The following is a 13965-nucleotide window of genomic DNA, read 5'->3' on the forward strand; positions in this document are numbered from 1 at the left end:
CTTATTTTTGATATTATTTTCAGTCTACTCTTCCATCCATTCAGTAAATCTTTATTCTAAAGTTGACTTTATTTCATGACATGGTGCTTCAATTAACAATCTTCTAACATAGTTGAAAATCCTTCCAAACTTAGTTGAAAATCAACTCTTCCAGGAATGTTTCCCTGGTTCCTCTCAAGTCTATATCAAATGGTTCATCTCTTGCTATTATCTGTATTATAGCACATATCCCAGAAAATCATCAATATTAATTTAGTTATCTAACTCCTTCATGCTATTGTTGGCATCTCAAGGAAAAGGGTGCAGATTAATTTGACAGTTTAAGTCAACACCTCGTGTAATGCTGTTTTCATAACAAATGACCATGAGAAAAAAGGGGATACCATGATTCATAAGAAGATAAGAAAAATTTTGAAACACCTAAAATTTGAACCAATGAAGAAGAATACTCAGAGAGGCTGAGGCAAATGCAATGGAGATTAGTGACAGTGATATGATTTTGATGATAAAATTAGTTCTCTTTTCTAAATTGCTATAAGATGGAATCTTAATGCTTTGATGGATTATTTCTTTGTATGTTATGTTCTTAACTCATATGAGAGATGTATTACTTTTATTATCTTTGGATATATTTTACTTGAGATGTATGTAGTTTCTTGTAAAAAAGAAGAAAGAAAAATGTCTTAAACTAAAATTTCTTTGGGGAAATCACTAGCTTTAAAATTAAATTTCCTTATATTCTCTTTAGAGATCTATATTTCTGCCAGGGATTACTTTTCAGTCTCTTTTAAATTAAATATAAAGTTTTCTTACAAAGATAGTTATACTGATGGCTAGGATATCACAAACTCAAAATAGTATTTTGGGAAAGGTTTTAATGAGTTAATTAGAAAATGTAGATTTTAAAATTTAAGTGATTTGTATTTATTTTATTCATTATTCAAATTACTTTTAAATTAAATTACTACATTCAATAATTTTATTTTATCAACAAAATTTGTAAAGCATATAAAAACACAATTAATAGGATCAGTATACCTCAAAGCTTTGTATAAACTGAAAGAAAATAAGGTGTTTTATAAAATGAATAAAAGGTGCTCCTATATTACCCTGGACTGGACCCGTTACTCTTTGTGTTCAAATCAAAAAAGTTTTCCATTTTAACAATGCTTGACTATTACAGCTTGTGCATTTTTATTTCATTACTAGTGTTGCCTTTGTTATTCTAGATCCCATTTCTGACACTCTGTACTCATAAAAACAGAGACTCAGTTATTAAACACTGATAGTATTTGTTTACTTTTAAATATGCTTCTAACATGATCAACATCTTTTATATTTTCAGAATTTAGAATGCCCTTTCTATCATCACTAATGATGCTATAAATAACCAATAATAGCATTTGCTAATGAACAAAGATGTAGAATACTGTGAAGGTCAGAAAATAATTCATTATAATCCTTTACAAAATATACAATGCAGTTAAATTCTGATATTGAACTCCAGTGGAAGGCACAGGAAAAAAATGACACAACATGAATAAGATTGTGAGAAGGTTAAGAACTACAACCAGCTTATCTGCTTTCTTAATGTAAAAAGTCAAGGGCTAACTTTCTTGATTAACATAGCAGATAGTTGGAGACATAATAACTTGTCACTTACTCATGCTCTATTACTAATATAATCTCCAGTATGGTGTGGCTTTTATTTTTAATGGTACAAAGATAAAGTGTTTAGAAGTTTAAAATCTCAAAGCAGCATAGCCTCTAACATCTGGAAAGCTGTTTCAAGGTATAAATATTCAAATACAGGAACTATTTAAATATTGAGCATAGGACACATTCTCTTTTTTTTCCAACCTAAATAATAATAATGAGAGGGGAATCTAACAAGAACCCTGTATCACCTTCATACTTGTGATCACCATGTACTACTGACAAAGTTGTTACTTAGTAATATAGACTGCTTGTACATTTCTTTCATCCTCTACATTAGCAAGTTTTATACTGATTTTAGATTATAGAATAAACAAAACTTTTCAAAGGAAAGTGTCTCCACTGTAGATATTTATATTGTATATATGTCTTTGAGTTGAATGTTTGTTTTACCCTACTGGAACATACAACCTAGTTTTTACAGAGTATATAATGGAAAAAATGAGATGTTGTAAAAAGAAATGTCAAAAATTCTGCAATCTCAGATTTATTTTTATAAGAGTGTTCATTTTGGGAAGAGTAAGGCTTGAATATCTATTTTTTCTAGGTATTTCTTTTGGATTAGCATCTTGATTTAACAACTTGAAATTAGAAATGCCATTTTAATTATTAGTGTAAGTGGTTTAGAACAGTGGACCTTGATATTTACCATGTGCCAGAATAAACTGGGGAGTTTGCTGGGCAGATGAATGGATTTACCCCAGAGTTCCTAACTCACCAGGTCTGAGATAGTAGCCCCCAAATTTACATTTGAAACAAGTTCCCAGCTTGTTGAATCAGCTGAGGCTGCTGGTTCAGATACCACACTGGAGGACAGATAGTTTAGAGTATAAAGCCTATGGAGGTGGGTTTAAGCCCAGAACTAGTTCAGTACTCACCAGGGGAATTGCCACTGGCAGATTATTTGATTTTCGTTCTCTGTGAACTAGTAAAGCTTATTATCCTCCTCAGGGACTGATGTAAGCTGAAAGTGTTAAGTCATTGAGCTGCAATTCAGACAAATTGATATAATAATCCAGCTCTTAAAAATAATCTTAACTCATATACCTTGTGGTTTGCAGGACACTAACCTCCTTATTCCATTAACAGCAACTAATTCACAACTACCATTTACTTAATATATAACATGGACTAGGACTGAGATAGTTGTTCCACATGTTTATTTTTAATTCATATTTATGTAAAGCTGACTTAAATTAAAATAGAGAATAATTTGAACCTGAAGGTCTTTTAGACCTATGAGTACAACCCTAGGCAAGTTTTCATTCTGTTTTTCATGCTTTAACTTTTCATATTTTTTCTTCTTAATATGCCTCTTCTAAAAGTATTCAGTGCCTCAGGGTCTCATTTTACCCATATGAAAATAAGTTCCACAAAGCTGATTATGGTATATGCAGTATAAGTATTAAAAAAAGAAAAACCAGTTATTAAATATTAGTCCTGGAAATTCTAGCCTTTACTGTAATTTGTGCACAGTATACTGATTGGTGGTGTGATAATGACCATGAATTCAAAATCAAAATAGCAGAAGGATTACTCCTGCTGAAGTCTATCATTATGGTATAAAATATACATACTTTTAGGAAATATTATAGAATATTAAAATATGGTTAGTGACAAAATATTTTATATTTTATGATTTTCTTCTTCTTTTTGTACATGATAAACCTATTATCTCTTCCCCAGAAATACTACAGATGGCTGGTACCTGTATGCTGATAGCTCCAATGGAAACTTTGGTGACACGGCTGACATTCTCACTCCTGTTATCTCACGTACTGGACCACAATGTACCCTGGTGTTCTGGACTCATATGAATGGTGCCACAGTTGGTTCTCTCCAGGTACTCTTATGAGTTGCATTTTATGAATTTGCTCTTTGAACATTCATATTGTATACTTGGTGTTATTAATGTGGAGTGCTAATACATATGAATTATCAATACCTTACTTGTTTCAAAATGGCATGATTGAAAAAATCTTTAGCAGAATTGACTTAATAGCTAATAGGATGTGTGTATGAATATTTACTATCTGATTTATGATTACTGTTTTTATTCTGAGCTTCTGTGTAATATGGCTTTATACTTGAAATGTTTAATGTATGTTTCAGGATCAGTGTTCTGAGAATCATACAACCAAGTGATTATACACACTGGCAATATTTGAATGTATGTTCTTGTCTCTGAGGCTGGTGATGCTATTCTTCAGTGTTTTTTTTTTTTTTTTTTTTTTTTTTTTCCGAATTCCTTGAGCATTCTCTTCTATTCTGACTAAGACTATGTTCTAGACTCACCTTGTTTTGGTCCTGCTCCATTTCTGGAACTAACTTTTTCTCTAAATGGAGGGGACTGGTTTCTTCTAGAAGAGCAAAATTAATAGATAAAGCTGGGTGAGTTTCTGGAATCTTAAAGTAGATTCCTACAGCTGTCTTCTCACAGTGGACATGCCTCCTATGAAACATGAAATCTGTAAGCAATATGCATAGGTGCGTCATTTACACAGAAAAAGCTGGCTCCATTATTCCTCAGTTTTATAACACATGTGACATTTTTCCAGGAAGCCTAGACTGAAAAATAAATTCCTAAATTCCAGAATCGTTTACCATGAGCAGTTTTAGACAAGGGATATTTTGATAAAACTGCCATTGATCAAGATGCTCCCCCTCTCAAATACCATTAATTTATTGATCTGGAAGTCTATATTTGGCATATTTGCAAAGAGATTGGACCTGGGTTACATGCTCTTTTATCCCCCCATACAAAGAGAAAAATAGACTGCAGAATAGTTGTTACCACTTCTTTTCCAGTAACTTTTTTTTTTGTATTAGATTTTTATCACTATCTTTTCTAGGATTTTCTTGGCCATATAAAATATTTATTTTCTCCAAATAATTGTTGGACAAAATGTCTTATTTCAAAAATACTTTTAGTTTTTTTTTCTAAAGATTTTTTATTTTTTATTTATACAATAGTTGGGGTACAGGTCAGAGGCATGGGAGGGTGAGAGGATTCACAAGAGACAGAGCAGGGAGCAGAACAGGCAGACAGACCAAAAGCACTGCCGAGGGGAGCAGCGGGAGAGACAGCTGCTGCTGTCCATGTGGGAATCTGCTGCTCCATGTGGGAATCTCCCTGGCTGTCCGGGAATCGAACTCACGCTGCAGAGGCTGCGGACAGCTTCACAGCGTGGCGCTCAACCCGCTGCACCACTGGGGAGGCCCACTTTTAGTTTTTAAAATTGGAAAAATGTTGAATTTATAGTTCAATTTTGGAAGAAGTGTCTTTATTGTAGTTGAAACTTCTTACAAAAAACAGTTTAAAAGTATAAACACCTCTGGCCTGTATCCCAGCTCTTGTATGCATAAATAAACAAATCTTTAAAAATATAAAAGTATATTCATTTCATTACATGTATGTGTGCATGCTTAGTAATAAATTGAAGTTACAATTCATCATGTTTTACATTGGCTCTTTAATAATGGTTTTATACAAAATAATAAAAAAACTTACAGGGTTTTCATCAGAAAAATGAGAATTATTTTACTGTGATGAGATTAATTTTCTTAAACAGATTTTTAAATTTTTTTCAAAATAACATTTTTATTAGTACTTAGATATATAAAACAGTATTAAAAGTTCATAAGTAATTGTCAAATAATTAAAATAGTAATACATAGATCTAGAAAAGAAGAAATAAAAATAAATAAAATGTGAAATTGTTCTGTTCTACCTTAGTCTTCAGTAACTTTCTTGACTTATTTTGTATCATTCTAAAGTGAGAGCCATGATAATTTGTCTGCTGAGACTAATATGAATTTTCCCAAAGAATGAGGTTGTACTATCTCTAAGAATTTGTTGATTCCAAGGCTATTGAGCAGGGAGCTCTCATTAGCACAGCATATTAGAACACCTAAATGTGTTGTTAAAATTGAATGGACTCCCATTTTGACATCACTGTCCCCTCTGAACTAAAGAGAATGAAGAAGCTTATTCTTAAAAGAGTGTTTTAGTAATTCAGTGCTTTTCACTCAACTACATGAATATTATTTAATATATAAAGTTCCAGTTGTTACTGCTGTCATATTTTGAAAAGCTAATATAGTTGAGTTCTTAATTAAATGGTATCCAGATACTGACAGACTAGATTGACAGATATTTAAGTACAGCTTTATTGCACAGAGCTTGTTAGGTAGTCTGGGGACACAGTATTATATAGAAAACAAAGATATCTAATGAAAAATGTCTCAGGTTTTCTCTCAGGACTGTAATGTTGATATTAAAATAAAAAAATCACTGGGAAAATTCTAGATGTTTAAAATTTATCAAGGCAAAATATTTCAACACTTGTTACTTGATTTATCTCTGCAGGTACTCAGCCAAAAAGACAGTGTTACTTCTAAATTGTGGGCTCAGAGTGGACAGCAAGGTGCACAGTGGAAAAAAGTAGAAGTACTTTTAGGTGTTCATTCACATATACAGGTTTGTAATTCAAGGAATTATGTTGTGGTTGGGTTTTTCTGATTGTTTTCTTTAATCCTAATTTATTTCTTCCACTCAGTCTTCTTGTTTTCCCATTCTCTCTCTTATGTGTTGCATAAAACCTTACAATTCCATCTAGAATTTTCCATAAGGAATTTATAGTTTCATAATGTCTGACTGTCTCTTAATTATATAGCTGTACTTCCAGGAACATTTAGTTTTAATGACAACTGTCTTCTTTGATCCATAATCAACTTCTTAGGTATAAAGAATACCTCCTCCCCTGCATCTTACAAATATATTCTCATAGACCATAGAGTCATTACATTAATTTATTTAAAACTTGATTAAAATACAAATTTTTGAAAGTACATTGTAGTTTTGAATGTTAATAAAGGCAATAGTTTTACTTGATTCAAGAATATTTTGGGAAGGCACAAAATTATGTGATGCTCTTTTTTCCTCATGTAGATTAAAACAGTATTAGAAGAATAACACCTACACAGATTTTAGGCCTCTCCCTCAAATGTAGTTTTCTTGTTTGTTATTTGTAGATAATTTAGGGAATTGATAAGAAATAAATTCAAACTGAAAAAGTAAAGATTAGACAGCACTTTAATCACCTTACACAATATGAAATTTATTATTAAAAGGATCTGATTTGTTTAGACTCCCAGATGTTTTAGCAGAGGCAAGAGGAATCCTTAGCAAGAACATCTAGAAGTTTGTGCTGCTACCAGTCATAGGCCTTCACCCCTTGCAATGATTTTTTTTTAAAGATTTATTTATTTTTTTATTTACTTATGCATACAAGAGCTGGGGTGTAGGCCAGAGATGCAGGGGTGGAGGGAGGGGGTATGAGAGGACCTACCAGAAACAGAGTGGGGAGCAGAACAGGCAGATCTACTGAACTACACTGCTGAGTAGCAGGTAAGATAGTAGAGTTCTGCTGTGCCATGTGGGTCACCTCTCTGACTGGGGATTGAACTCATGCTGCAGTCGCTGGAGTTAGCCTGATAGTACTGAGACTTTACCCCCTGTGCCACCAGGGAGGCCCTGAATTCTTAACTAGTTCTGTACAAACACAATATTTTTATAGCAAAACTATGTTCAAGATAACATTAAAAGAGATTTAAACAAGAGGACTCAATTATTCATTTAGTCTTCCAAATTATACCATGTTTGAATCTTAAAAATAAATATTAATGACTTGTGAATATTTGATGTTATATCTTATTCACTCATTCCATCAATAAAAACTCATTATGCACCTACTATGTGCAAACATCTTTCTCTGCACCAGAGACATAGTAATGAGTTAGATATACTGTTCATGAGTCTTCCATTTTTTACTCTACCATTCCCTTTAGCCTCAGAAAGATGTGTGCTTTTAACCCTCGAGTAAAAGTGTAAGATATTTTTAGAAAGTATATGCTGAATCATCAGTACTGATCAGTTTTTAAAGTTTTATTTAGGAATCCTCAAACTTATACAACATCTTTAATTATAAAACAAATGCATAACCAGAATGATCACACACACCGTACTTACCAAGTGTTAAGTGCTGGTCTGTGAATTTAAATATATTACTGTTTTAGTTTTCACAATAACTGTATAAGGTGTATACTACTATATCTCCATTTTATAGATTAGAATACAGAAATACCTGGACTTTAGCTTACCCTAGCTATATAATTACAAACTGGCAGATATGGGCTTTAAATACATCAGGTCATCTCTGAGTCCATAATCCGACTGCTGTGCTATATTGCTTCCAAAATATTCCAAGCTAATTGACCATGGTTCTATTCTACTGAAGAAAATTTGCATCATAATTACTCTTCTAAAAAAGTTTAATCACTTTCAGTATTAAAGTCTATGGAATCTTAACCACATTGAAAGGAGCATTGGGATATAAATGATGATTTGATCAATTGGACATGACAGGCGACTGAGATTGTGTCTATAGGACAACAGATAAACAAATTAATAATGAAACACTCATTGTGTTATCTGATTTCTTATTCACTGAGCATTGCATCACATATTTAAATGTTTAAATGTAATCCAGATGCTCGAGTACCCTTTTTGTATCTGGGTTTTCTTGGGCTCAATAATCCTTAAAAAGTTAGTTTGTATTATTTTTCAAGTTTCACTCTTACTCACTTTTTAGCTCTTAGTCTATCTTGCATATTTATTTTTCTTTTCCAGGACATTTGCTGGAATAACTGCAGCTTGTTTATTTCTGTGTAAATTCCATACATAAATTTGCATATAGCAATGTGAATATACATAAATACTGTATTTTTTATTTTGTCTTCTTTTATAATGTGGGAGGCATGATTTTCAATTATTGTATCCCCTCATCTTAAAGAGAAAACCTAGGTTTTCACATATCAGTATAAAAACTTGATACGTTTTAAGGAAAATCTGTAATTACTTCTTTCAAGAAAGTAACTGTTTAGATTTGGTCAAAAGGTGTTTGGGAATTTGATAATAATAAAGCTGAGGTAAATCTGTATTTCTTGTTAACTCATCTTTATATGTTCTAAATTTGTTATAAAATATATGAATATTTGTTTCGTGAAATTACATATTTGTCTAGCAGCAAAATTTATAGAAACACTGAATTAGTTTCACTTAGAAGTTTGAAACTAAGTAATATGTGACCTTTTTTTTATGATAGTTTTTATTGTTATTCCAAGTAATGGTAAGTTTACCAATTGAAGATGAAATTTTTGAAAACATTAGTGATTCCTATTATTATATTTTATCACTTCTAATTCTATTAGAATTAGAATATAAGTGAATTTCACTGTCAAACAATGACACACATGAGTTATTTGTTCATCATATACATTAATAAAGGCAAATCAAAATTATTCAATTCCAACAAAGTAGGCAATATATAAAAAATAACTGAATGTTATTGAGGTTTGATATCTTTTTGCTTTCAAGTAGGTAGGGGTGGACAGATCAGAGAAATGGCAATAACTGGGTAATGGAGTAAAGGATGTATCTACCTGATCCCCTGCTTCCATGTGGGATGCATTTCTGGGAAATGAGCAGGTCTTGCTTGGGGTCTGAGAGCTGTGAGATTACAGTGGGGACTGGTGACTCCTGCCATCTTAGAAATCTACAGAAGAGGCCAAGGTGTTGTCACTTTCTCATTCCTAAGTTTGGGGATGGCACAAATATTGTTGACCCTCAACAACCCAGCATCCTGTGTCAGTTTCATTGTGGAAACACTTTTATTAGATTCAAACCCAATGTCTGTATTTTGTTTGTCCCAAGTTTGGAATTATTGATGGAGCATTCAACTTAACTTGTCCTTTTCTTCCCTTTTAGATTATTTTCAGAGCAAAACGTGGTGTCAGTTACATGGGAGATGTAGCTGTGGATGATATTTCATTTCTAGATTGTTCCCCTCTTCTTAGCCCGGAAAGAAATTGTACTGCTCAAGAATTCACATGTGCCAACAGACACTGCATTGCAAAGGACAAGTTGTGTGATTTTGTGAATGATTGTGCTGATAATTCAGATGAAACTACTTTCATTTGCAGTAAGTGGGAGAGTTCCATTTTCTTCCCTTTGCCTTTATCTCCCACAACCTTACTCTGAGGTATACCTCTTTGCTGAAGCATAGAGTAGGTACGGCTGGCAAGTCAAGGCAGATAAATTGATTTAGCCATTTAAATGCATTTTTTTCTCCCAGTCAATACTTAATATAGAAATAAAATTTATTTAAAACTAGCCAATGGCACTGTGTGCATGTACGTGTGTGTGTGAAGTAATTGAAAATAAGCTTGAAAACAGGTGTTGTCAAAGACAGAACAGAAACAAGTATTTCCCTTATGAAAGACACTTTTGGGAAAAAACAATCAAACAAAACATCCATCAAAGTCAATTCATGCTTGTTGACAAGCTTCAGTACTTTGGTATATTTCAGAAAGTTGCCATTTTTTGTGTCACTTATGAGATGTTAAGTTATTAAAATCAAATATATTAATACAAATCAGTTGTTTAATATTGTTGGAGGAGAACAACTCCTAGTAAACAGCACTTATTAAAATCTCCTTAGCTAACGGACCATGTGTGCTCATTCAGTTAAGTCTCTAAAACTGAAAAAAAAAGTATACTTGTTGCCTCATTTCATTGCAAATGAAGTGAATATAATTTGTTGAAGTGAATATAATTTGTCAAAGTTAAAGCTGACACATTATTTCACGACTACTAGTAATACTTTCTGAGCTAAGTTATTATAGTCTGATCTTTTCCTTACCACTTTAAACCAAATCTGTAATATCAACAACTTCAGTAGTAGAACTAATATTTTTATAGAATTTCTAACTTTCAAAATTCTTTTATCTACTAATCTCTATATGATCTTCATATTAGTCCTGAGGTGTAAGTAGGACATACATTAGTATTTAGAAGTTACCAACAAGTGTGGCTAAGTGTTAATCAAAGTTGATAATATTGCTACTGGCAAAGTTGATCCTAGATTCCAAGTACTTCCATTTGTGGTTCACTACTTGCCTAAGCTTCCATGCCACCTTTGTTTAAAAATTGATCTGAAAAAAATTATAGGTAGGAAAATTCTATTTATATCATGTAATTATTACCTCAGGTATGGATTATTTCTTATAGTGTCTATAAATATCATCTATGAACCAAGCAAAGATAATTGACTAATCTTGAATTTTACATTAATATTTAATAAAATTTAATGCTATTTTTTAGTCATTTTCTTTATCAACTGCTTTTATATTTTTTAATTTCTATTTCTATTTGAATATCTCACAAATCTATAAATTTATCTATCAAACAGAGCAGATATTGTGCTTTTGAATTTTATCAATATTATTAACAGTAATATACTTCCAAAAACATCATTTAACACATTTTTTCCCAGTAATTAAAATATCAACTTATTTCTGATTAGATTTTCCTTGAACGCCTTTATATTTGGGTTCTGATATTATGGATATTTCTAGGAATGCTCTCTGTGTTTGGGAAAGGATGAGGATATACTAGAGGTCAAATAGTTATTATAACTTACTGTTTTGGTAGTTCCTTTGTATGGAAAAGAAATACAAAAGTAATCAAAGCATTTGTTGGCAGGAAAGTTATTCTAGAAGCTGCTCTTGTTGAATTTCCCAAATCACTTTAACTTTTGAGTGGATCTACTCATATGAGTGTTGGTAGAGCAAGAAAACAAAATTAATTTCAGATATTACATTTGAAGAAAACTTAAGTTCCCTACACGAAATAAACAAAAAAGTTAGAACATACACTAAAAGTAAGCTAAATTTTGGTATTGACTATCATTATGCATGATTTTTTTAAAATATAGAATTGTTTACTTTCATTAGGTACCTTAAAAATTCAACTATATTCCCATGTTAAATGGTATTTTTAATTGTAAAGTGTCTAGAATCTGCTATATGAATTATGAGTGGTTTTATTTATCCTTTGTATACTGTAAACTTGGATACTCTAATTAGACCCAGAAGAATCAGGAAGAAAATTAAAAATCACCATAACAACTGATTTCAGAAGTTTGACACCCAATCAAGAATTCAGGCTTAATTTTCAGTTTTTAAATTTTTTAAAAAAAATTTTTGGCTTTTTGGGGGGCATTTTAATTAAAGGCTGAGATGTATCACAACTTTAGGAAGATTTCTAAAATATTGTAAAATAGAAATATGCCATCTAAGAATAGCATAAAGAATGAAAGGATTGAACTCTTTTTCAAAGGCATGGACTATATCTGGTGGAGAAAAAAATAATCCTTTATAAAAGAAAACTACCTGCTACACATTTTTTGTTAGGCACTAACCCTCATAGTAAGGTAGGATTTTTAAAAATTATTATTGTAATCACTTTTGAAATTAGCTTATGGAAAAAGGCCAACCTTAGGTTTTACCTAAAGAAACAATTCAAAATCTTCAAATCAGTAGTAAACATAGTAAACATACCATGCCTACAGTCTTCATCAGCTTGCTTGTAGTTTTTCAGTTGCAAAAAATGAGGCAAGTCTTAAAGAAGACTCTCAGTTTTAATGATTTCTATTTGCAGTGGACATGGCCCTGTGAAGTAGGCCATACAGTACTAGCTAGAGAAAGGAGGGCCTCCATGCAGTGCTTGAGAGCCATTTCATAGTCCTTCCTCTTAAGTGATTCACACACTTGATCATATGACTTCTCTGCTCTTCTGTCTTCCCTGACTCAGGGACAAAGATGAGCCATCAGTCCTCTCTGCCCACAGATAGCTGCCCTCACCTATCTGGCCAGCACTGTAGTTCATTAGCGATCGATTACTTCATCCAGTTCCTGTCATTACTTCCTATGGCATCTTGGATCCTCTTAAGCTATTTTAATTTTCTATAAATCAATAATATACTCCAAAAGCACAATTTGGCAGAAAAATCAAATATTAGTTTTTGCTTTATAATGAAAATAACATCTAAAATAGAGAATATAGTTTAAAGGAACATGATTTATGTATCTGAGAACCCAGAACTTATTTAAACAATCTTTGTCATTGATATAGAGACTCATTTGGAATTTGTTTCTCCTTATCATGTAATTAGCATATTTATCATTGAATGTTCAATGAGGACAGCCTGTTTTCACAGTCCCATGTATTTGTATATAAATTAATAATTATTTAGGTAAAAAGAATTACTGTATAGTGGAGAAATGTGACTGATTTCATCTTAACCAGTAGTTCAAACTAAACATCAAGGTGCAATCAATACTGTAGCCCCTGATAGTATGTACAGAGAAGGAAGTACATGTGGTAATTTTGTTAAAATGCATGGCCTCAATCTAATTGTAAGGATCAGATTACTAACTTGTCCTCGTGGAATAAAATGAGGCTAAAGAAAATAAAGGATGAAGAAGTCTTGCTGATAATACTAAAGATTCATGACACGTACAAAATGTTATATTGGATCTTCTTCTGAACTGCAAAAAAGATACCTACAAAGAACATAAATAGAATAATTGATTAACTTAAATATGGGCCGTGGATTAAGATACTAGTACTGTATTATTTTCATTTTTTCTGTCTTGTGATCTTACTGTGGCTATATTGGAACATATCTTTCTTTATAGAATATAAACATGAAGACATCGATAAAAAATATCTGTATGAACTGCACATCCACAGGTGGATAGACAAAGTGGGGTTAATACAAACATTTGTGATTTTATTAAAGGGTAAATAGGAGATACTTATATTATTCTTGTAACTGTTCTATAATTCTAAAACTATTTCAAAATAAAAGTTATAACATATAAAGTAATATTAAGCAAATCAGAAGAAAGAAGTACTAATCTGGGAAACAAAAAGAAAACAAAACTAAATTATAAATACAAGTGAATACTATTTTTTAAAGTAGACAAAAATCCAATGATTTTTATTTAATTTTAAAAAAGGAGGAAATGTAAATAAATATTGGCTTGCAGAAATAATGAGCACACAAAGATAAATAACTACTAGATTGAAAACATCCATGAAATGGTTAATTATTTTTGGAGAATAATGACCAAAATTAACTAATGAAGCAGAAAACCTGAATAGACCATTAACTATCAAATGAAGTTATAATGTATGTCCTCCAATTTTGTCTCCTGGGATAGATACTGTTGAGTTCTATTACATTTTAATGAACTGATAATGCCCGAAGAAACTATTTCAACCATATGAAATGAAATAATTTATTTTATGATGTTAATATGTCACTGATAGTGAAGTCTCCA

General features: G+C 31.7%; 1 protein-coding gene across 1 annotated transcript in view; it reads left to right on the forward strand.

Annotated features, from left to right (window-relative positions):
• The window catches only part of MALRD1 (MAM and LDL receptor class A domain containing 1), a 385105-nt gene that overhangs the window by 147381 nt on the left and 223759 nt on the right, over window positions 1-13965 (forward strand). The window contains exons 22-24 of the mRNA XM_054694679.1: window positions 3403-3559; window positions 6086-6196; window positions 9545-9758. Coding sequence (XP_054550654.1) covers window positions 3403-3559; window positions 6086-6196; window positions 9545-9758 — 482 coding nt within the window. The remainder of the gene's footprint in view (window positions 1-3402; window positions 3560-6085; window positions 6197-9544; window positions 9759-13965) is intronic.

This window comes from Talpa occidentalis, unplaced genomic scaffold, assembly GCF_014898055.3.
Source record: "Talpa occidentalis isolate TD23 unplaced genomic scaffold, MPIMG_talOcc4v2.1 talOcc4.14, whole genome shotgun sequence".
NCBI lineage: Eukaryota > Metazoa > Chordata > Mammalia > Eulipotyphla > Talpidae > Talpa > Talpa occidentalis.